We start from the raw sequence: 25386 nt of genomic DNA, 5'->3' as shown, positions 1-25386 counted from the left end.
GGGCAGCTCCTCCTCCGCCCCGCCGGGGCACGGAGGGAAGGGGCCGAGGCCAGCGCCGGCCCTGCCTCAGCCGTCCGCCCGCTACCGCCCGCGGCGGGACAGAGCAGCCCCCGCCGGGGCAGAACCGCCCCCGGCGCACCCCTGCCCCGGCGAGGGGATAGCGCCCCGCCCAACAAGGCGGAGCCCACATGAYGGACGCGGCCTGACAGCCAATCGTGTTTCAGTGCTCTCCACAGGCGGCCCAATCAGGGCGGGGAGCCGCTGTCCGAGGAGGGCATGTTGGGACGTGTAGTCCGGCAGAGGAGAGCCTCTGCGCCCCGCCCCCGAGAGGAAACTACGTGTCCCAGGAGGCAATGCGCGCGGGGCTGCGGCCTGCGGGGGGGCCGCGGCCGGGGTCGGGGGGGCGCTTGGCGGTGCGTTTGGAAGGAAACGCTTAACCTCTAGGTAAGGGAGAGACTTTGCCGTCATTTCTGCACATTTTTTTCCCCTCTTGATTTCCTTTCCAGGCGCGTGGCAAATTTCTAAAAAAAAAAAAAAAAGTCCTAAGTCCTTTATTACTGGCGACAGCGAAGTAATCCTGCTGGTAAGTTTACTTTAGAAATTTGCATTGGCAAAAAAAAAAAAAATAAAAAAAGTGCACATGTTTTAGGCGATCCCAAAGGCTTGTCAAGTACACACTTCAGCTGAAGCCTTTGATACAGGCCACGTAAACATGCCCACAACGGGAGGAAAAAAAAAACCACTCCATACAAGTGAAACTCAGTACCTTCAAATCTGAGAGTAAAACCACACACAAAAAAAAATCTGTAATGCTCAAGTTGGGCAGCAGTTCCACAGTTCTTTAATCCAAGATAAATGCAGACTGCTAACAAATGAGATGTTCTTGTTGTTTCCCTGGTCATATGGTCTCATTCCTTCTTTTTTGTGGAAAATGAATGCTTTTTTTGATAAAGTTCATTTTCAGCCAAGTCAGTTCCCTGATCCCATCCACCTCTTGGCTGCATGGTTGCTAGGGCTGGCAGAGAAGAGGCGAGGGAAGCATGTAGACACAGGCAGAACCACACATTTTTAGCTGTTAGCTTAAAGCAATGGTGCAACCGCAATTTCAAGTATCCCAAAAGCAAAAAGGATGCTTGCAAGTAAATCAGCAACAGGACACTGGCCTTGCATATTTGTTTGACATTTATCATGCACAAGTTTCCTGCTATAAAATTCAAAACTCAAAGCCAAAGTTAAATACAGAGCAAGCTACTAGTATACTGTGGAAAAACATAGAAATGGCTTCTGATTCCAGGAACAAGGCTTGGACTGGCTCACAGAAACGAGCCATCAACAACTTTTTTATCTGCAAAGAGTCTGTTGTCTTCATCTGCCATTCCTATTATTTTCTGGCACAGTTTCTCTGAAGCTTGCAAAATAGATATCCTTGTGTCGTTACCTGTATCTTTTGGGAAAGGCCAGTCTCTTTTTTCTCACTCCTCCTGTAAAAAAGCCATTCTGCAATGAATCTGAGTTACCATTGTTCAGCAGTGTGAACAGGCCTGGACTACTTCATGCAGCTGCTTCCTCTAGGCCTTTGGCACCCTTGTGAGCAATACATCTACCAAAATCATCGGTGCTTTAATAAATGTGAGTCTTGACTAAGCAATCAAGGCCTTCCCTCCCATCATAACTGATGGTTTGAAAGAAAATACCATTGCCAATGCCTCTCTCTCTCTCTCTCTCTCTCTCTCTCTCTTTTTTAATTAGCTACCACTTTGGCTACTTGTCCTGTTCTGTTGTCACTTATTATGGGTCTCCTAGTTTTCTTATGAGTAGACCTATCGCATATGCTTCCTTTATTTCTATCTAATTTTTAATCTCCAAGAGTTGGGTATATCTCATTTTTCCTATGACAAGTTTGTACCTGCTGGATATCTCTGACAGTGCCTGCATACATCAAAGATCAATACTAAATAGAATCAAAACAGAAGTGTTGATGTTAGACTTTAATATGGCTATATTCCCACACTGAATGGTAAGATTGATTGAAAGTCAGAGCACTGCCTTTTATCTTTCAGAAGTTGTTTTTTCCACTGGCTGCAAATGAACTCTTGGTACAGGAAACAGATTGTGAAACTGGCTCAAAGGCCTGAACTCCAGATTTCAGCTCTTTGTTTTATAGGTTTTTCTGTAGTGGTTTGGTAATGGAGATGAAGGTAGCTTTTATTTTTTCCAAACCAAATCTCTGCAGTTTTCTAATACTAGGTCAAGCTTCTGTATATACTGCAAGACATTGTGGAAATCWAGGTCAAAGGCTACTAGCAGAATTAATCAGATCTGAAGTTAGGGGAATGTATTTGTTTGATTTGTGTATTCAGTGACTGAAGTTAATATGCTTGTTTTCATCCATAAAGACTGGATAAGAGAAAAGCAGAATTATGAAGGAAACAATCTGGCAACTCATCCAGAATTACAGAATTTGAGTTTTTAAGATGATAAGCTGAAGTAAAACAATTTTGTGGCTGTTTTAAACCTCAGTGTTTCCTTCCTTGATTAACTTCCCTCTTTTTTTTAAGACTTTCATAGTTGTATGCAAATTATATCCAACTGCAAAATTATTGTTTTTAATATAAAGTAATTGTATTTATGTCATTTTCTCTTCTTCCTAAGGCATAAATAAGGTTTAAAGTATACTTTATTTACTTTTAGAAGTTAGTATGCCACAAAAGAGCTCTTTACTGGAGAGTTCACTTAGGCAATTACTAGAGAACTAGTAACAACACAGTAAAACTTGTGCACTTCAGAAGAAAACGCTTTTTAATTAGATTCCTTCAAATGGTTTCATTTACACCCATTTTTGTTAAAGCCTACTTAACTGAAACTAGTGAATATGTAGGAAGGGTCTCTCTCTTCTAAAGGTCCACCCTGTTCTTCCTTTCAGATCTGGATTTTGGCTTGTTGCCACAGTATTTYGGCATTTCACAGTACTTAATGCATTTTTCTTCACGGTAGACCTTTGAGGAAACAAACTTCTGTGACTCCTGTTTTACAGGGAGACATCAGAAACCCAGAGGCTACTCCTGTGCTGTCTTTGAACTGAGGCCCAACCTTGTTATCAAGCCCAGACTCATATGTCATCCTAACAGACTGGGCTCACTGATCAGGCAAGCTCCAGCATAAGGTGTGGAGAAAAGCTTGGCCTTGTTTTACTTCTCAGCACATGCCTGTACATCTGCAGTATGATCTGGCCTAGTGTGGGCTGGGTATGCACACCGGAACCAGCCTCTGCCACCCTGCCTCATTAGAGGTCATAAATGCAGCAAGGCYGCATAAGGTGCCCATTGGCTTCTTCTTAGAAGAACAAATCTTTCCAGCAGAAAGACTATAGAATAGTTTTATGCTGAAGTATGGGTTGCTCTGAGAAGATCTTGGCTACAGTGTACTAGAACCACAGGCACCTTAAGGCAATGCTCTGCTTTGTTGAGTCACTGGCTATATTTCGTTTAACTGTATAAGTGTAACCTGAAAGACGAAGGGCTAGACCCCAGAAAATAACACGGGTAAACTAAAAATTCAGATGCAAAACAGCTYCACTGAACAACACTGAATTGTGGTAGTCTGTTTCTGGGTAGAAATGTTCTGAATTGCCCCAAGTTGAGCACCCTAGCATCTCTTTCCCCTTTGTGCCCACTTGTGATGCAGGAAATAGAGCAGCTCCAAGAGAGACCCAGCTGAGGGGAAGTTCTCTGAGCTCAGCAAGYACATCCCAGTAAGGTCAGGTTTCTTGTTATAGCCACTGCTGGTTTCAATGCCTGGCCACCTATGGTGGATTATTCACCTTCCAGGCAGTAGTCCAGTGAAGTGAGCATTTCCTCTCAGTTTGGGAGATCAGCATCCAATGTTGACTTCAGCTTGAGGGGATTTAGATCAATGTCTTGTACCTCTCAGGAGACTGTCCTACATGCTCAGATGTACTGGAAGGTAGAAGGGAAGTAGTCACCATGTCATTTGAAGGTGTGTCCTTATCTGAAAAGAAAGAGACACCAAGTGGAAGTATGACTGTAGCCATAGTCACTTACCTGGGAGAGAAGACTGCTGGTTTTCGGTAGCTATTCTCAAGTCTTTTTTTTATTTTTTTAATCCAGGGACTATTTGCTGTAAAAATGCATAAATAGAATCCAGGATTCTCTTCCAGTGGGTAAACTAGATGACAGAGACACATCCTATTTTACTTTGTYCTTCACCACAGCTAGGTTCTCCCCCTCCTAGACCCTGACAAGCTTGTCTGGATGGGGTAATAACTTCAAACGAAAAGGTAGCGACACCCTRTTTCCTTCCTAGTCTTCCTCCTCCCTGTCTAGCATGGTAGTCAGGGATGTGGCATGAATGCTCCCCAGGAAAGCCATTAAACTCCCACTTCCTGGCCAGTGCTCTAAACCGCTGGGTAACTGCATAGGGGAGATGGACACCACTTCCTCCTGCTAGACTTTAAAAGAAAATGATCTCTGCTTACTGGGACTCTTTTATTTGCTGACAGCCAAAAACACCTTTTAAACACGTTTGGCAAACTGTGTTTTAACACAGATCTTTGTATTTTCCAGTAGTAACAAAAAGAATAGTACTGTGGCCAGCATCCATATGAAATAAAGTCATAGACCAGAGAAGCTATGGGTGCTGTTTATTTGTTAGTCTAAGGAACAGATTTTGGCACTTACCACCAGAAAAGGACTCCAGATTCTGGATCTCAAGAGGACAAAGGTGCCAAGCACCAGAGAAGGGTGGGAATTCACATACATCCATGTTCATAGTGCTTCCCCTGCATATCTCGTTAGCTCCCCACTGAGCATGCTGTTTGTTTTGGCCCTACACCCACTCCTCTTCTACATTCAGGGAATGAAAGCCTGTCRTTACCCAACTCAGGACTAGGCCCTGATACTGAACAGCTAGGTGTCCTGGCAYATCTGTCCCTTATTGGTCCCATCCCTCTGTGATTTATGCAGACAGGATTTATGCAGGAACAAGACATCAAGAWTTTAATTTCCCACATTTGCATTCTAAATTGTCATGCACTCAGAAAGTGTGTGTCAAGATAACAGGAGAGAAAGAGCTCTTGAATAACTGATAATCACTTGAAATTAGTTTTATATATGCAACATTTTGCAGGACTTCGTAGCATCTTACTCAGATTTTTTTCCTGCATCTTAGAAGTTGTGCTAGTTTAAATATGCAGACTATGAGAAACAAGTATCCTGTTGCATAGCTTTGAATGTCATAGTTTTCTTGGACTGCTCCAGACAGACATAATGATGTAGCATTTTCATTTTCTTAGGAATTGAGTATATTGTTCTATATACAAACTATATTTGGCATCAATACTTAACAATATTATGCCTGTCCAGGATGTGTAATGTGGATTTCTTGATGTTGCTATGAGTATTCTAAGTTCTGTAAACAGATAATATTATTTAAAGTTATTCTTTGACACACTAGACATCAAAAAATAAGGTTGATGAGTTGCTGTGACTGAAATCTGGTTGCTGTTTTTCTGTATCTTTAACGACATTTGTTGTCAACAAAAGATGACTTTGGGGATGTTTTCTTGCCAGGAGTGAAACTTACCTTTTTGTTGTTAATAGCTTTCTTTTTGGCTATATTTTTTCTTAGGTTGCCCAACATAAAAATGAAGAATGGAATTCTTGTTTCTGCCATATACTTAGTTATCAGCAGCAAGGAAGAATACGRAAAAAATGAAGGGGTGGCAGGCAGTAGGTAAAAGGAGGCAGAACCTATAAACAATTATTCTCTTTGTGTTTCTCAGCTCTTCCATGTCATGATTTTGGCTAAAAATCTACCTCCTACTCCATCTGCAGGCTAGGTTAAAGGATGTTGGATGAAAGGAGACTGACGTTTTATCTGAGAAAGTATTGGTGAAAACATAAGTTTACTTTGAAAACAAATTCCAAAGCAACAGTGTGGCATCACATGCACAATCAGGCTGTTTCATCTGCCTAGAGGGCAAGCTGCAACATCCAGAACCATCTTTCAGTGATCCCATTAAATATTTGAGATGTAAAAGAAAATTACCCTGCAGTAAGTGTTTGCTGTGAATAAGTCAGTACCTGCAGTAACTAACCCCTACCCCATTATCTTTCTTCACTGTAATTGTCACTTCAACCTACACTCATATTAGCCCCACCTTACTCTAATGTGTCTCTTCCTTTTTGCATTTGCCCTTCTAATCTGTGATTATTCTGTCTCTACGCAGATGCATAGTCTTCTATACTGGAGAAAGTTACCCTTGAAAACCTTCCCTTTCCACAACCGCCAGGTCTTCTTTTTAATCAAGGTTCAATAGCCAGAGTTAGTAATTTCATCCTGCTTTCCAATCTATCAGGACACATGTAGCCTGCTCTGCTCTCTGTGAGAGCTGCTTCCAATCTAATGAGCAAAAGCAGTTTGTTCCTGCAGGTGAAGTGACTGAGCTGAGCAAACTGCAAAGGGGAGATAGCATGATGGCATCAGCAGCAGAAAATAGCACTGGGGAGGCAAAGTAATATTTTGCATTCTTCAAGGAGAGCACTGAGGAGAGCGTTTTCAATTTCCACATCAATCAGTATACTACGAGCAAACAGCATCTCCTGGAGTTGGATCTACATATGAAGGGAAGGAATATGATAGTTACATCTGAGAGGGAGAAAATGGCTCTTTGCATTGTGTAAAAAAACCCCAACTTTTTGTGCTAAAAGTAAAAGAGGGAGAGAAAGAAAAGACGATGAAGGGAAAAGAACAAGGAACAAAGATACAAGGTAATACTAGGAAAAGAGAGTAGATGAGGGAGAAAAAGCAACTACAAGGTGGAATGGATGAAAGGAAAAAATGCAACAATTACTAGGGAAGAAAGGAAGAATATTAGTGAGCATATATATATTGTATTTCTACATACATATATATATATATAGTATTTCTATATTTTCTATACATTCTATTCTAGTTCAGTTGCCTTTGTGCTAACACAGCAATTGTTACTAGATCTGTACTTGCAGTCTTACTCCTCTACACTGGACTGAAACACTGAATTCAGTTATAAACTGCACTACAGGTCAAAGCAGTTTGCACCAGCTCCATTTACTCATAAAATACTGAATATGATTTTATGATGCACTTTTGCCCGAAAGACACAATTTAATTTAGAGTTGGGTCTGTTGTACTCATTGAAGATAACAACAAAACTCTAAAGACATTATGACCAAATATTGCTTAATACACTGTCAGATTGGAACCCTTTGCTAAAAAACTTGCCTCACAAAATCTTTGTTTTTCCCCTACTTTTCCTCCACATGATTATTTCTCTGCTTTGTTCCCAAAATACTTATTTAACTCATTCTACTTTCCTTCTACCTCTTTTTTCATTCTCTCTTTTTTATCTAGCAACATGACACTTTCAGGAATATGGGTATGAATGTTTAGAAGAACTGATAAAAGAAAATAAAGATCTCGGGACTTTTTGTACAATAAAATTCCAGGTGCCTGTTTGAAATACTCTATAGTACATACAGGGTAGTGAGAAAGTACGGAATGTAGCTTCTATCTTCCAAGACTGAAAAAAAAAAGATTGTACAAAAGTTTTGCATAAGGCTTAAAATTTAAGAACGAACAGGTTTTGATACAGTAATACCAGCTGAAGAGCCTGGGCACTAAACTTTTATTTATTCAGTTCTGATACTCTCAATATCTCACAGTTGAAAAAAAATAAGACAACTCCCATGGATTTGCCTCTGCCAGTTTTTCAGAACTCTGTACAGCCACCAAGTTCCTTAATTATTCAAACAACATGTTTAGTCATTTGTTCAAAATCCATTTTAAACTGGGACTCAACAGAATTTAAAAACATGCCAAAATGCTTTATTGATTCAGTTTGATTTCACTTCCTATTAGTTTTGCAACTATCACATTTCTAAGCCATGGATTAAGGATCCTGCGCAAGGATTATTATTTATTTTATGTTTGATTATTTGTTTCAAGCTGATTAAAATGGTTGTATCAGGATGCTAGTGACTGAATGTTCCCAAAGCAGCAGTGAATTTTGCCTACAACATTACTTGTTTATTTTTGTCAGTGAGAAGGAAGGGCTATTCCTTTACCTGTCAGGAATGAGGCTAACAGAATTTATTAGCACAGCTAGTACAGCTGGTCAGGCTTTTACCTGGAAAGTAAAGGGGGAAAAGATAGACCAGTTTGAATTGTGCCATGCAAATGCCTCTAAATAACCTTTCACCAGCAATATTTGACTCAAAAAGATGGGCTGCGGTCAGCGTAATGGGAGTTTCTTGGTGTAGCCTGTGTTGTGGCAATCCTTTAAAGTGTCTCTTCTAGTGTGCCAGATAAACACTGAATCATTCCTTGGTTCAYCTGGAACTTTATTTTCAACTAAGAAAAAGCACTATAATTTGTGCGTGCCCATTAGGTTAGGTCAGGAGATAGTCATCTTTGTGTTTCACTCTGAATAGCGCTTTGATCCTCTCTTCTTTTTTCTCTTTGGAGGTGTTGTGAAAGCAGCTTAAATGACAGTTTCTTAAATGCTAAAAGGTTGCCCTCACAACAATTTGAATAAACCAGGACCTCTGGAAGATAAAGAGCACTGGAGAAGTTACTGTAACATCCCTTTCATCATCCCATTATTCCTATGGTATGTATTTCTAGGGAAACTGTTAAGCCAGCATTATTCCCTGAATCTGTTCACTCCTGAAATGCCTTTCTATGTGTTACAGTATGTGACATGCTGTGTATGTGGCAAAACATTTTCAAACTCTTCAAAAGAGTTTTTTGAGTAATTTTTAATGATCTGGCTAACACTGGAGAGGAGGAACAGGAAGGAGGGAAGGAAGAGGATGAACTAGTTGTAACTGGTCTTTCTGTAGCATTTAGGATTTTAGCAGTGTTTAATAATTCCCACTGTTGATATGCTTACTTGTGCTAGGAAGCACTAACTGCAAATTCAATTATTTTGTACAGCAGCCTGATCAAATGCTCTGTCATTGAACATTCAGCAGCAGTTACAAAATAAATACGGATGACATCAGTACTTGCGTGAGCATGATGAAATGGCAGATTGTCTGTCTTAAGGTACCGAACGCAAGCTGGCTTGCCTTCCTGCGATATAAAAGTCACATATATGGGTAAGAGCAGCTGGCGAAGGGAACCGTGCCGACAGCCTCTGCGCACGCTCCGCGCTGCTCTGCGCTGCTCCGCTCCGCTCCGGAGGCCGGCAGCGGGCTCGAAGCTGCACCCGGGCAGGCGGTGCTGGGGGGGTGGTGGCGGGCAGCGGCGGCCGGGGCAGGCAGGCAGGTAGGCGGGTGGGTGCGGGTGCGGGTGCCCCTCGGCCCCTGCGGGCTGTGCAAGCCGTGGCATGGGAGCAGGCTGTTTCTTCCTCCCCTCCGTCCTGTCTCTGCCTGTAGCTTGCGTGGTATGTCAACCTCTAATACACTTATTTCTCTAGGCTGTTCCTCCAACTAATGCACTTGTTTGCTTAACTAAGAACATGTCTAATCAATGGTCTTTTGGCTACTTTAGGGGTGGTAAAGTGCTAATCCCCTCCCACCCCAAGCGTTACATATTAGCACAAGTATTACTGTTCAGGAAGCAGTGTTTTACAGCACCTCCCTGTGGCAGTGCACCTGCGTCTCTGGCGGTGTGTAATTAAATAGCAGTAGGTTAAGCCTGCAATAGGCGTAGGCTGTGTAACCCCTTTTAAGAAACAGATCTGTCCTTGATGGTTGTCTAGAAACTTAATCTAAAACATTAATGATGGAAAACCTTGATAGTAGGGTAGCTGACGTCCAGGTGTGTTTTTGCTATTTGTTTCCTAACAGGTTTCTTGCCCGAATGCGCTGAAAATGGTCAGGATATTTGTTTGCCTTTGCAGACATAGAGTGACTTAATCCGTTTTCTGGCCTATGTCCTTGTYTTAGGCCTGTAATGCTGTAGATATTATCGCTGTGCAGAACGGTTATTATAAACTATATTCACTTCCTAAGATACTGAAGGACTTGTCTACATTAGGAGCACCTCTACTGAGGTAATTATGTTGGCAGAGTCTCCTTGGGTTAAATACTATAGCAGCAGGTCCTTCTGCCTATTTTATACCACCTCCTTGTTGGAGCAATCTGTGGCGAAACAAAGAGTCCRTAACTATCCACAGCGGCACGTCTGCAAACCTAGGTATGTGAGCTGTGCAGCTTCAGGAGTTCTCACCCTCAGCTTCCTGCTCAGCCCCAGATTGCAGCTTGTTACYCTCTCTACTATGCTGGTAAAATCATGGGTTTGCACATTGCACCCCACACTGGATTAGATGGTTCTCCAGCACTGGAGTGGTGAGCTGGCTTCTGTTTCACTTTATTCCTCCATCCATTACAGAACTAAAGTGCTTTTTTCCTAACTCCCTCAAATAGGTGTTTTTTTTACTATTTGTGCAATCAGAAATTCTCATATTTTCTGGTATTTTATTCCCTCCCTCTTTGATTCGTTATTTGCTTCGGCTCACTGCCCTTCTTACAAYCGTCAACATACCCATCTCCTCGGAAACAGCAGAACTTGTTTACGTGAAGGTTGTAAGGAAACTAATTCCTATGTAGCAGCTGCAAACTTGCAAGAAAGCCAGATTCCTCTGGAGTACTCCTGGAAAAATGAGTCTGTAATTATGCTGACTTCTGAAAGGGTTTGCTGGCATGAGTAAAAATGACCTTTTTATGCAAAAGCTTCCAAAGTTGCATTCCAAGGATAATGGTAGTGGTAGAAAGTTTGTTGTGGGTGTGTGTATATGCATTTTTATGGACCTTTTCTTTAGTCTTTTGAGAAGCAACGGGAAGATGGGTAAGTCTTGCTAATTTCACGTTTTTGGACTATCAAGTAGGTATGATGGTTTAAACTAAAGAATAGAGAATGGGGGGGTTGCTTTCAAAGGAAAGTTAGTATAAAAGAAAGTGTGAATTTACATTACACTCACTAGTCCTAACTAGCTCCCTGGTCAGATGTTTTGGTGTACTTTGCTAGTGGAGTAAATTCACTGATATTGACTGTGCACCAGARTTGGGAGGCTATAGAAATTGTGAATCCATATCCTGCTTCACTTTGCGATAACCTCATGTGTAGGTAGACTTGGGAAGAAAAGTATTCAGCCATTCTTCTGTTTGATGTTGCAGCTGTTCTTTTTCCGGACAGTAACAATCAGAAAGCTATGGCACACAGGAAAGACTATAATGGAAAAATAAGTCAAAACTGTGCCTTTCCTTTTGGTAGAGCCTCAGCTTTGCACTTGCAGGATGTTGCTCAGCAGAGCACCCCTAGACGGGGACTTGCTAAAGTGTGTGGAAGGGACATTGCTTCGTGGGGAAGTGCCCACCTTTGCTGTGCAAAGCCCTTGTGCTTTCTGTGCTAGTGCCTGGTGAGCACAGCAAACTGTTGCTGCTTTGTATCCGTAAGATACTGAATTCACTTCTTCCTCGCCAGGTTTCATGAGGGCCCCCCAAAAAGAGCTTTGGCAAACAATAATCAAAATAGAAACACTTCAAATGCTCTTTCTTCCAGGCCTTCCCAGGTGAATGTGCCAGTGTGCCATGCCATGCGTCTCCTTCTCTATCTAAAGACAACAGCTAGGCCGTCTGTGTGGGCACAGGATTTTCTCACCCTTCTCTGAAATTTCTGCTGCCTTCTACTTCTTGCTTCTGCCTCCTGTGCTGCTCAACATGGTTAATAAACCTGCCAGGGGCAGCCAGGTTGGGTGTTTCCCAGTACTCTGTGGGGGCTACAGGATGGCAGAGGCTGGTGTCTACACCTGCGTAATGACAACTGGGAACAGAGCAAAAATATTTCTTAGTATCTTTGTTTTAGTGCCTAGCTGTGTGGATGGACATGGATACTTTTATTTGTTATGGTGCTGAGAGAGCTTTTCCTAGGCACTGGTACCTCCACTGGAAATCTCCTCCCACCCACCCCCAGCAGGAGTGACTTCTCTTAGAAAGCACTTTGTAATTGCATGACTTTTTCTAAGGATTTCTTCCCCCTGTTATTAGGTACCTCCTTTTTGTGGCTTCCTTGGGAGTTAGCAATACATAAATGGCTTTGCCTAAGCAGAAAACCTGTTTTAGATGTGTGGTGTGCAGCTCCTGGGACGTGTGTGCGGAATCGTGTGGTAGGTAGCGTCTTGTGGCAGGTATGGCCACGTGCTTGTTACCGTGCAGGAATTTGCCCTGTATTATAAACTCTTGAGTGATAGCATTTTGTGCAAGTTWCGCTGTCCATGTCTTGGAGATTGAGGAGGATCACTGTTTGGCACAATGCAAACAGTCTTCAAATGTGCTTGGGATAAAATAACTTGAAAAGGTGGTGCAGAAAGGGAGTGGAGAAACAGGACTTAATACATAGGTTTAGTAACGGGARGACTATTGGTAGTAATCACAAGAATATTGCATGTAAAATATCCTTTCTGTTACCTCCATGCTAGATGTTGGGCACCATGACTTTATTGTATAGACCAACATATGTAAAAAGGTAAGTATGAAAGCACTGAGGAGGCTGTAAGTGAAAACAAGTTGCAAGACCTCAATGCTAGCTCTGCAGAGAGTACTGCAGGCAGATGCAAAAGTCCATAAAACAGATACTAGAAAAATATTAATCTTTGGTTTTTAAAAGGAAAAATAATTAGAACCAAGAAAAATCTTACAAAACTTCAGGTCCTTGAGAAGAGCTATCATTAGTGATGCAAAAGGCATTGATTTGGAATTGCCTAAAAATACAGGATTGCTGTGCGCGTGTGTATGTATCTGTGTGATTTATTTATTTTTGACCAAATGATCTGATTTGATACAAACAGAGCCAAGAACTGTCCAGTGATGTACCTTGAAAACATTGTCGCTATTATATAGTTCATTAATGGCATTATATATCTCTCTTCCTACAGGCTATGGATTCTGAATCAAAGCACAGTTTCATAGGAAGCTTTCTTCAGCCACCAGATAAAATACTTCCTGCAGCCTTTACTTGTAGAGAATCAAASAAGTTGACAGCTGTTGGTGGTGACAGGCTATCACCTATCCCCAACAACCAAGGTAAAGCCAAAATATATCCATAAAGTGCTCTTTTTAATTGCTCCATGCAAAATCTCTAGAGTAAATTCCTCATTCTCTTTTACTCTGTTGAATGACCTGCTGTAATTATCAGACTGACATTGAGACAGGATGTATATGTGTCCTGAGGGAGTGGTCCCTGAAGTCATACTCCTGGAATGGAAACTGCCGCGAGTCTTCTAACATCCTTATAAACTTTGGCTTTGAAAATTGTTTAACTTAAAAATTGTCAGACTTCCTCTGTAAGCAAAGGAGAATGCTTCAAACTCAGCAGAAGAAGTTCGTGACTTTAAAACAACAACAACAAAGTTCATTAGTGGGCTACTCTGACTTGAAATTGGCTTTGTGTAGTGTTGTTTAACCCCCTCTAACTTAAAATTACTTCTAAGCTTTTTGTGTGGTATGGTTCCTTGAGAGACCTTGTGAATAAAACAGTCCTTCAGAAAACAGTTATCAGCATATTGGGCTGTRTAAGATATGGGCCCAGTTCTGTGACAGTTGCAAGTTACTTACTCTCAATACTCTAATGAAGCAATAGGGAATACTGTGTACTCTTTCCAGCACAGATGCTCTGTGCTGCACAGCCAGATTCACTGGACAGAGAGAAAGCCACTAGGTTTGTCCCTTACCTTAACGGATGACTGCTGTCTGGAGCTCGCAAGACAAATGCTTGGTGGYGTAGCATGTCCAGAGAGCTCAGCAAATCACGAGTGTACCATGCTCAGTGTTAGTATCATGGCCAATTTTGGGAGGTTGCACAGCCATAGCCTATGTGTTTGTGAGCATTGCTCTTCACTTTGTGGAAGCATTTGAAGAATCTGTGATTCCTGTAATAATTWTCTCTCATACAGTGTTTGGGAGTTTTTGTATTAAAATGTTCAGTTTAATGTTACATGGCTAAGTGTTTAARTGAAGAAGTGTTTTTTATGCCTGTAGAAAGATCTTGTATGGCATTGCTTCATCTTTTTGCTCTCTTGTCTCTGACTTTTTGGTTCTAGTGGAGGTGGGGAAGCTGATGAGAATTGTTATGGAGCTAGCACTATTTGCTGAGTATTCCACCACCAAAAGTATTGGTATAGGGAAAATATTAAGGTTTGTGAAATTTCAGATAAGAAGCTTAACTTGTTACAGAACATACTTTAAGTATTCACAGATATGTATGTTTTCTGGAGAGCTGATAGATTTTCATTGAAATTGAAGTTGGAACTGTGATTTTATTCTTGATAGAATTTTGACTCTTCTTTCAGTTTGAGGCTAAAAGCAGTATCTTTCATTTTTATAGTTTAAAATATCACTTGATACCAGAAGTTAGAAATTTGAATTGTTACCTTTTGAAACAACAAAGTTTTTAGAATGCACCCTCTACTAAAACATTCCTTTGTATTTGTTTCCCCCCATCACAGTGTCCTTATTATCTGTCCAAACCAGCTCCATTACAACAAAACTTGTGAGCTAACTTTGATACCTCTTCTCCCTCCTTTTGTGCAAGGAGGTGCTCACAGTTCTAAGTTCTAGGCTTTGTTCTATTTAATTTGTTATGAATTCTTTGTGCTTACTAACATTTGGAGTGAAAATAGCTTTGTTCATAGGACCTGTGCTTTACACCTCAGTTATGTAGTAAATGTTCTTTTTTTTTCTTTTCCTAAATGCGTTTTGAGTGTTTCAGTGCTTTGTTGGGGCATATCATTCACTTTAGGAGAGATCCTAGAAAGAAAATTTAGATAGTATTTTGCTTGTTGAAGTGATTTATAAAAATAATAAGAATAAAGAACTGCTGTAGGAGCTGAAAGTGTAACTTTTGCATTGTTTGCTAGCTGTGGTGGCAGCCCTGAAAACCCTTCAAGAAAAAATCCACCGCTTAGAGCTGGAGAGATCACAGGCAGAAGATAATCTGTGCAGCCTCTCTGCAGAAGCTGCTCGATATAAGAAGGCCTTAGAGCATGAATCCTACAGAAAGGAAATATCACATCAAGAACTAATGCAACAGAGGAAAGGTATTTCTCTGAGTGATAAGGTATAGCCACAGCAGCTCAAAGACTGTATAATCCAGGGAGTGTTTGTTTATTTTGCTAAGCTGCTAATTAACGCCACCCGTACCCCCCTTCCTTTTTTTTTTTTTTTTTTTTTTGCCTCAGAATAGGGCAGGTGTATTGTCCTTCCTGATAACTCTAAATCTAGTTATTTTTACATATACTAATTGAGTATTGCTTACTCCATAATGCTATTTTAAAGAATGAGCAAATTTCAGGTGATATATTTAACTCCTACAATAAGCAAACACCTGTTTACTTGTATAGCACTGCTAACTTGAGAAAAAGTGAGGGGCGAGAAAGAAACTGAGTTCTGGTTAGATATCTGCTGGTATAAACCAAAGTAACTGCAGTGCTCATACCTTTGGAATTCATATTAGGGTCTAGCTCCGAAGAAGCATCCTGATTTTTATGTCTTAATAGCATATATTTTTGTTCAGACCTACACAACTCTTCTTGCATGTTTTGGGGGCTAAAGAGTTCTTCAAATGAGTTGACAAACTAGCTAAATGTGTAATTCCTGTTGCTGTACTGAATGTCTCTGCATCTCTGTAGATGTAAGCGTGCAGTTAAACGCAGCACAATCCCGCTGCTCCCTGCTGGAGAAACAGCTGGATTACATGAAGAAAATGGTTTCCAGTGCAGAACTGGAGAAAAATATGGTTTTAGAACAACAGGTGAGACTTATTAACGTAATTAACAAAGCAGTGATGTTGTACAAAAGTATAGAAATGTGTAAGATCTGAACTGTTTGTCCCTCATTCTTCCTCAACTCTGCTCAGGTTGACAGTAAATAGGCAATTTGCTGTCTGACTTGCTGATGCCAGCCCATTCAGTGAATTGTACAAAAAGACTCCCTAGGTGAAATTGCTAATGAACAAAACCATGTTAACATCTGCATATTTGGAAGACAAAGAAACTGCTGGAAACCTGAGTTGTCTTTGTCTGCATGGTGTTTTTCATTGCTTTTCAATTTTTAAAAATATATCATTTAAACTAGGTAAAAATCTTTACTGTAGGGTGTTTATTTTTTTGCTGTCTGGAACAATTTCAGTCAGCAACCAAATCAACTTTGGCTTATTTTCAGACCCAGCTTCAGAAGGAGAAGAATCAGAACCAGGTGGAATTGCATACGAAACTTGAAAAGCTTGAAGTGTTAGAAGAACAATGTCTTAAACTTACTGCTACTCAGAGAATTGCAGAAGTAAGCAGGCATGAAGTGCCAGTCTGAAAGTCCTTCATTTGATATGATTTATATGGCATACTGTTAATAGTCCTAAGTTTTGCAAAGTTTCCTCTGCTAAAGCTRAGATAAAACACACCTTGTTGAATTTTGTTGAATGCCTCCTGACTTGGCTTCATTTCTGTAAGCCTGTTTTTTCAATCTGGGCCTTAAAGATTCGTACAGTCCTGTTTTATTCCAGATTACAATTGCAAGCAATTTCATACTTCTAATTCAATGTGACAAACTGAAGTGTGACTAAGCATTTTGCCCTCAAATTCAGGACAAGATCAAATACTTAGAAGAAAAGCTTTGTAAAGAAGAACATCAGCGCAAGCTAATACAAGACAAAGCTGCTCAGGTAGAGTGAAAAGGTTTTATTTTATCTTTTTTTTAATACTGAAGAAAGTTATTCTCCCTGCCCTTTTTTTATTACTTTTAAATTTGACATGATTATTAGCAAGGAAGAACTTCTGTAATACTCACTGGACCAGGAATAAACTATGTAATAGAAAGCTTGTGTAGTGTCCTGCATGTCTTGCTCCAGGAAGATTCTACTTGTTTTGTTGTTGTTGTTGTTGTTGTTGTTAATAAATACAGTTCATCTGCCAGAAAGCTGCTATAAGTAATCTGAGTAGAAAATGAATTTCTAAAAAAACTGCAACTAAATCAGATAACCTTAGCTTACAGTAACTAGAAAGTGGATCACATAAGAAACTGAGCACGCCAARTAAGGTTGGTTGTTTTGTTGTCTTCCTCTTTTGAAGATTTGTTGGAATCTAATACACTAGATTATTCTTGGAAAAGTCTTGAATCAGCGATACTGTTACACCATTTGTTAAATGAGAATTTGAATAGTTCACTGTTCTGTGATTTCATAGTCAGTTCTTGTGGGCCACCATCCATTGAGAGAGGAGTATTCTCCAAAGAGAACAAAATCAAAGAATAAAAGTGWTCTTTTGTTAAAGGAGCAAAGTGACTTTAGGTGTTCTAAACCTCACTTCATTGAGAAGTAGCAGCTATTTTGAAAGAAAGCAGTTTGTTGTGACATTCCCCAGGGGCGAATGCAAGAGCTGAAGAATAGTATTATAAGAATCTAGCTGTAAGCACAGCTAATAGCTTAAATTAATTCATCGTTGCAGTCACTTTCTATACCTCTTCAAAGGCCTGTTGGCTTTCATCAGTCCAGGAACTTTGAAATAACCTGCAGATTGTAGCCCAGGTGTGTGACCACTTTCCAACAGAATGGCACAGTTGGAAATTTGCAGTTTGGGGGGTTTCTTGAACTATTTCTGCTGCTGCAGAGCAGAAAGCCTAGTATGAAGATTTTATCTGCTGAGAAACATAGCAAGAACAACTTTCCCAGAGCAGATAGACTGACCTTAGCAGTAGTATAAACAACTGTTCAAGAAAAGACTTCAGTGTAGTAAATTGAGTGCTAAACTGGTATTACTCCTATCTGAGTTCACTGCAGGATTGATTTAAATTTGTTGGGTCTGGATTAGGAAACGGCGGGTGTGCTGTGGCTGCCTCAACTTCCTTTTGAGAGAAAAGCCAGAATAATCTCTTTAGTGGTAAACTTCTAGTGCTGTTTATCCAAGTCTGCTATACATGGTAAAGCACAGCCCTTGTTGTATTTTTAATTGGAGTGGCTATTACCTTATTTATTACTGGCCTTTATATCAACTTTGATCTACAGAGCAATCCCTGGATTATCCAGCAGGTTTGACCTCAGTGTTACATGAATGGGCTCGGTTCTATCTGCCCCCAAATGGCAAGATCCAAATGTGCATACTCTTCAGGATTTTATGATCACACTACTAGCATGCAGCAGAATTTACTTACTCAGTTCCTGGGTGTCAAAGCAGAGAAATATGGAGTTTCTTGAATTATTCTTGAACTGCTGAAAATAGGAACTTCTAAGACAGTATTGCAAGATCTGTCTGATATCATGCCATCCTAGTAATCTATTCAATTTTTAAATGTAGCTTATACTTCCCAAACAGAACAGTTAATAGTGTCCTTAATTGATTCGCATCCATGCATGAAGGACATTAATCAAACCATGTGATTTCAGACTTATAATATTTCATTAAATACTTCTTTTTCTCTTTTTCCCACAGCTTCAAGCAGAATTTGAGATAAACAGAATTTTGTTGTCTTTGGTTTCATCTCAAAATGAACCCAAAAAGAAAAATAGAAAGAAGAAAAAAACTCAGAAGGTAACATGAAAGTTTATCATTAGCATACTGTTGCTGATAGGATCTGATTTGTAGAGAGACAGGAATTTGCAAAAAAGTGGTGACGCAAGGGGCGCTTGACTTGTCTGCAATGCTTTATTCCCTTTCCCGAGGGAAGAACAGTGCTGAATACCTCTCTCTTCTTACCCTCCTCCCCCTGCCCGCCTTGCTGTTGTTGAAACTGGAATAGGGCTATTAACACCCTCACCAGCATGACAATAACCACTGTTACAGTCTTACTGCCTGCTTTCTTGTCCTATCTTAGCTGCTTTTCATTTTATCTGGCAAAACTAATTCTCCTCAATTTGAACTAAGTAATCTTAAGATGGTTGTGGGGGGAATGCTGAAATCAAGAGAATTCATTTAGGAACACAGATTACAGATTGGTCAAAAGTTTGCAACTCAGGTTTTGCAAACTTATGTAAGCAATGCCCAGTTTCTAATGTCAATCTATTTGTCGAACTATCTACTAAGTACATCTGGAATAGAATTTACTTAGCTGTTATTGTTGGAAAATCTTACTTCTTCTATATACAGGAGGGATTTTTCTTTAAAGAGGGAAACTGAGTTGATGCATTTCACTGTTTGTTTATTTGGATTTTACTTTTTTGTTGTTATTGTTGTTTAAGATTTTGCTGTTGGCCCAGCACATTGGAATTTCTTATCTTACTTTTCCTTTATATCTTATGGCAGAAAAATACTACTGTGAAGAAAACAGGCCTTCCACAGTTTCACGTAAAGGCTGGTGTGCTTCCTTTTGTGGCTGGGAAGGTGAGTGTAATGAAATGTTCTTWCTAAATTGGCATCTACAGTTTTAATAAGTCTCTTCATTGTAGTTGTTTATTACTTCTGTAAACCACTTATTAAGTTTTCTTCAAGTCTGCCAGCTCCAGCCATTCTGTTAGTGCAAACGTACAAAGCGTATTGCATATTATGAAGCATCGCAATCCTCGTTTCTCATCGCGAGGCCAAGAGGGAGCTGCACCTGGGATTTCAGGACGAACTGTTGCTTCAAAATCTGCATCTGCTTGTGCCACATCATCTTCTGTCACCAGAAATCTTTCTGACCTTCTATTGGCCATAGAGGATGAGCTTGGCCAGATGAGCTTGTGAGTACTCATCTCTGGTATAAGTGACTTCAGTTGTGGCCCTGAGAAGCAACAGGCATACTATGCTTGAACCTAGTTAATTTTGGGTGCAGGACTACTTGTGGGAAGAATAGTCTGAGCAGGTCTGATTTCCAAATGAGAAAAATCCTACCAAATTGTTGATCTAGAGAGCAAGCAACATTCAGCTAGGTTTCTTCTACTTCCGCATCCTGTGCTCAACCCTGCTGCTACTAAGGTAACAGCTGCAGCAAATGCAAAGTCTTTTAGGCCTGTGCTTTTTGGAATTTTTAAACATACTGTATGTTCTACCAAGTCCACCAAGAATATTCTCCTGGAAAAAGCTGCCAAGGTTGTCCTAGTATTGAGTAGGACTGCAAAAGGCTGTCAGTTTGGGTGATAGCATAGGTTATTGCAGTGGTGGTARGAATAGTCCTGTCACAAACTCTAGCCTATTTTACTGCGTCCTCACTCTTTCTGTGCTCCCTCCACACTAGCTTGGTGCATATCCGATGGGTCTTTGTGCTGAGACGCTCTGGGATTTGTTCCCTGTCAATAGCAGGAAAATTTGCCAGTCCTGTAATGGGGTTGTGAAMTAGGGACATTTTCCTGCCTCCTGACCAGAAAGTGGGCAGGGCCTGGAGAAGCTAAAGCACAAGACARGAGTGAATGTATCTTTCTAGCCTTACAAGTAAGTGTGAATTACAAGCAGTCATGTTCTTAGACATTTTCCCGTTAACACTAGCTTTAAGAGCTGTGGGCTAAGGAAATGTAGCTGGTTGTARTAGTCGTGGCAGTGGTCATGACAGCCAAATGTGTGGGAAAACTTCTGGTCCTGGGGCACTTCTGCAATACAGAACAGAGTTGGTCAGTCTGTCACTTCTGTTCAGTGTCTTAAGACAGACCATTGAGATTTCATTCCTGTGTGCCCTATCCATCAGGGGAACGGAAGTATAGAAGCTCTAATTCCTATACAAACTGACTTAAAAGTGTCTTTTTACATTACTGAAATATTCAAGCCTTTTATTAACCAAATATTTTGTTGATTGCAACTTCTCTAAACATTTCAACAAGTTGAGCTGTGGTTTGATCAGTTAAACCAGTGTTGATTAAACTAGTTAGGATGTTGGCACTGGTTTGAAATCCGTAATGTCTCATTGGTACCTGATTAATCCTTGGTACTCTGAGCTTCCCATATGTAATCCAAAGTGTGCATTGAACTTCTATTTGCATTTCCAAATTCCCATCTTAATAATGAAGTAAGAGTTCTAGGCTCTCATCCTCGGATATGTGGCTTAATTTATACTTGCAGCCAAATCTGTTCTTTGAAAAGCACTGATGGGTTTCCTAATGAAATGTCAATCCAAGGGCAAAGGTTTTTTTTTTTTGTTGTTTTTTTTTTTTTAACTAGACACAACCAGTCGCTTCAATTAAATTGACAAGGAGCAGCAATTTACTCAGAAGTCAGAAAAGAAACCATGACCTCTGGAAAGAGATTATTTGTCCAAGCCCTATTGGAAARTTTTTTCTCTGTTTTTGACTAGTACAGAGATCTAGATATCAAGTAGCTTTAAACTATTCTTTTTGATTAGTTCAACAAAGGTGAACACCTTGTTACTGATCTTTGAGTAGAATGTTTTAATTTGAATTATCTGTCAGAAAAACTATAATTTAAAATGTTGTAGTTGAAACAAGGCTTTTCTGTTGTACATTGTCTTCAAAGTCTGCACTAAATTGGGCAGGAGGTGAAAATACTGTATTGCGTAGCTGCTGTTGGCTTCTGTTCACTTTCCAAATTCTCATTTTGCACAGTGTTACACATATACTTGTAATGACTGTGGCTAGCGGGGTGGAATAAGATGCATGTGAGCTAAAAATTTGCAATGAGAAAATTGAACCCAATGGAAAAAACTTTTCCTTTTTAATGCAAATATATTCCAGATGAATGTGTTTTGTGTGAGAGGGTAAATAGTGCTAAATTGTTAAATTCCAGAGGAGGTGCCTAGCAACACTTGCAGTATATCAAAAGTGCTGGAGTTAATCATTGAGGCTATTATCATGAGTACCATTTTTTGTCTTTAATAGTGAGCATCAAGAACTCTTGAAGCAAATAAAGGAAACTCACAACTCCAAAGTTCGTGAAGACCTAGAACGGGAACTGGATTGTCTTGTGAAAAAAATGGAAATTAAAGGCGAACAAATATCCAAACTGAAAAAGTATCAGGCTAGTATAAGAAAAAATGTAAGCTGTTTGGCTAGTAATACACTAACTGAATGGTTGCTACAACTCTGCCTCCTGTTGTCATTAATTAAAATGTCACTGAAATGCTTAAGCCAGGGTGTTCAAATGCAGGTGACTAAAATTAGGCTGCCAGCTCAATATTTTTGTACCTCCAGTTTCTCCCTTTCATTAAGAAAATACTTTACAGTTGGCAGCAGGAAAACTTTGGTCCTGGGGTGCTCCTGCCACGCAGAACAGGGTTGGTCAATCTGTCAGTCCTGCTCATTGTTTTAAGACCGACTGTTGAGATTTCATTCCTGTGTGCCCTATCCTTCAGGAAGGATAAAAAAAAAAGTCTAGTTCCTGTACAGACTGGCTTACGTGTCTTTTTACATTACTGAAATATTCAAGCCTTTTATTAACCAAATATTTTGCTGAATGCAGCTTCTCCAAAATCATAGCTAGATAGACCTTTGTCTTTTTAACCCTAAACTGTATGCATTCCAACAGTGTTTGTTACAGATCCATAGGTTACAGCACAGCGTACATGCCCATATAAAATCTCTGTTCTGTAGATGAGCTGTTTAAACCCCTTATGGCAGCTTGATTTGGAACATGTGATATGAAATACAACCCGAGTACCATCTGATATTTTTCTGTTCCTCCGTCTGATGTTTCAGGATAAATAGGTTCACCTAAGAACTTTGCTTATATAAGAAACAAAACAAAAGTGTTTGTGAAACCTTATGGAAGAGTAAGACGATATTTAATTTAAGTAAGACTATTTCACTTGCATTTATTCTTTGATAAATTTTATTTGCTCAAACTTTTTTTGTCCACATGCTTGCAAGCACCAAGATAGTTATGTCAACATAGTCTTACCACAGTCACATGTTAGCAACATGGACATAGGCCATTGACTATTGAGTCCTCACGGTTTCTTTTGAGTTCCTCTTACTTGGCAATAGCAGCTGTTTTTTGGATAAATCTCATGGACTCTTGAGTCAGCAATCATTATGGCATGATTCTCTGCCTCAGAATCTTGCTGACTTCATCCTCCATGAATCTTAAGAAAATGGGCAACAACTGCACCTTTGTTTCTTCATTTTGCATGTCCTTATGGCTATAGTTTATCTTCCTCTTGCTTTTTGGGACGATAGGAACAGGAATGGCACATGCAGTGTCGTGCAATCTTGTCATCCTCATGTTTTTAGAGTGCAGATCTGCTAGCAAGTTGTCTGCGCTGTGRTGTGGCCTTATCGGAGCACACACCTTCTCGTCATGGTGTGAAAAGTGCATTCTAGGGTTTATCGATTTGCCTGCTGTCCATCCTGCCATGGTTATCAGTACAGGCCATTCCTGTAACCCTTGCTCTGTATTGTTTCTTCCGGTGCTTTCACGCACAGACACATCCRTTTGTATTTTGTACAAGCCAATCTTGATATTTTTTTATACAACTTTCTATATTTTGAACCTGTCTCACTAAAAACACTGTAGCCATTTCTGTATTTCACAGTTAATAATATGTTCTTGAGTGCAATTAAAGCTAATCATTTATAGATATAGACTTGAAGCCTGAATTGGCGTGTGGAACGGTTCCAACCTAATTTTATCTTTGGCAGTGACCTTTTCATGCCAAATATAAGTCAAGGCATACTGYTGACATTTAAAAAAATCATACGTTCTGTGGTAATTCAACCATATTTATTCTGTTTATGTGTTTTGCTAGGGGGCTTCCAAGTTACTGCTTACATGGAGTAACTGATAATAGATAGTATACATTTTATAACTCTTTTTTTGTTAGAGTAGTATCATTTGAAATGAAAAAAGACAGCCACAAATAGAGAGTGGTCATAGCAGATGATATTCAGGCTTTCTCAAGCAAGCTTTTATATACCTTAAGGAATGTGTGTATGTGTGTAGGAGGCTCAACAACCTATTAAACATGGGTGAGGTCAATTTTTGGTAAGGATTTCTGTTTCTACAAGACAATTGTACATCAAATTAGTAGCTTTTAACATTTTTTGAAAGTGTCCATTAGACATAGTGAATTCGGTAGAAATCTGGTAAGCTATACAGCCATGTGTCTTCTGAATATGTAACATTCTGTTGGTAATCTTTCTTCCTAGGTCCAGAAAATAAAGCAAAAAACTCAGRAATTGAAGCAAGAGGCAGTTCATGTCAAATTAAAATGTGGTGACCCAAAGGAAACAAAAGAAATTCCAGTTGCTATAAAGGAAAATAGGTCTAAAACTTGTCCTGGACAGAAAAGCAAAAACTCGCTTCAGCTGTTAAAAAATGTACAGAAACTTCAGTCTACACTGAAAAGAGATGACATCATGTGGGAACAATAGTTCCAAAATCTACCACATTAAAAGTCTTTGAAGTTGGCTAGAAACTACAAAGTTTTAAATTTCATTATGTGGCTTTTAAAAATAAAATAGATACAGCATTTCACATTCTAAACTGCCTAAACACAAGTAGGTCAGTTTGTTCACCTCAGAATTAACTTTCATATAGCGTGACTGTAGTTCCACTACACTGACTTTTAATAAAGTATTTTTAATGTATTAATGAGATGCTTACTTATTACCTTGCAAATAAAACTTTATCTTTTTTACTTTTTTACACTTAAAATAATATGCAGTCTTTGGATTCCCCTCCCACACCCAAAGATACTTAGAGTTTGCTTTTCCAGTGTAACCAGGACCAGTGCTGGGATGNTTTTTTTTTTTTTTTTTTTTTTCCCCTTTAACTGAAGAATTGGATCATTGCAACAGAGGCTGAAAAGGTTGTATTGTGTCCTATTTGTATGCCTTATTATTTATTCTTACCTTTTTATTATTCTTACTTTATTAATTTATTATTACTATTCTATAAGCTTTAGTTACAGTGTTAATATTAAAAACAACTGCTATTGGAAGCACAACTGAASAGCTATGTGACTTTGCATGTGTAGGCCTCCCCAGCTATTGAAAGCCAACTGCTTCATGGTAGATTCCCATACACAGAGTCCTGGTGTTTAACAAGTGTAAAGTGACTGTATAAGAGTAAGCAATTTTAAATAGCTTTCATTATGCCCCTGTGTAGAAGTTTGCACAAATCCATTAATAAGCTGATGTGCTTTCCCCTGGGATCTACAGTGTCTGTAAGCTTGGGGTTTGTGATACTGCATGTGAACATGAGAAGGAAACAAAAGGGTTAAGGAGCAGAGGTGGAGAAGCAAATGGCAGGGAGGGAAAYTTGTGAGTTTTTTAGCTTGTTTGGAGTCTTTCTTTCTTTCCAAGGCAGTGGTTATAGCTCTAGAGCATTTATTTCTTTCAGCCCCCAGGATGGCCCAAGTGAGGAAAAAAAAAGGCATTTTCGTTTTGCAGAAATGTACTTGCTCTGTTGCAAGTGCCTTCAGTGTACAGCTCCACTAGCTGTAACATTTAAGTGAATGGCTCCATAAAACCTTCTATAAC

The 25386-nt window shown here is 39.8% G+C and overlaps 1 protein-coding gene across 6 annotated transcripts; it reads left to right on the top strand.

Moving 5' to 3' along the window:
* The first annotated feature begins 367 nt into the window (after positions 1–367).
* CEP57L1 (centrosomal protein 57 like 1) lies at positions 368–24492 on the top strand. Of its 6 annotated transcripts, XM_085306889.1 has the most exons (13): positions 368–444; positions 8524–8668; positions 8995–9069; positions 12938–13085; positions 14918–15097; positions 15689–15810; positions 16221–16337; positions 16639–16716; positions 18479–18577; positions 19289–19366; positions 19475–19704; positions 21787–21943; positions 24052–24492. In XM_085306889.1, the coding sequence occupies exons 4-13, from the start codon at positions 12941–12943 to the stop codon at positions 24274–24276; spliced, it is 1431 nt and encodes a 476-aa protein (XP_085163015.1). In that variant the 5' UTR covers positions 368–444; positions 8524–8668; positions 8995–9069; positions 12938–12940; the 3' UTR covers positions 24277–24492. The 6 variants fall into 6 exon arrangements, with proteins under 6 accessions (XP_085163015.1, XP_085163014.1, XP_085163019.1 ...); XM_085306888.1 differs by lacking the exon at positions 8995–9069; XM_085306893.1 differs by lacking the exons at positions 8995–9069; positions 18479–18577.
* Positions 24493–25386: the final 894 nt, after the last annotated feature.

Source organism: Rhea americana, unplaced genomic scaffold (assembly GCF_003343005.1).
Source record: "Rhea americana isolate MKP2758 unplaced genomic scaffold, rheAme1 scaffold_25, whole genome shotgun sequence".
NCBI classification, from domain to species: domain Eukaryota; kingdom Metazoa; phylum Chordata; class Aves; order Rheiformes; family Rheidae; genus Rhea; species Rhea americana.
Note: the sequence above shows the minus strand (reverse complement) of the source record. Positions and strands in the feature narration are given on the sequence as shown.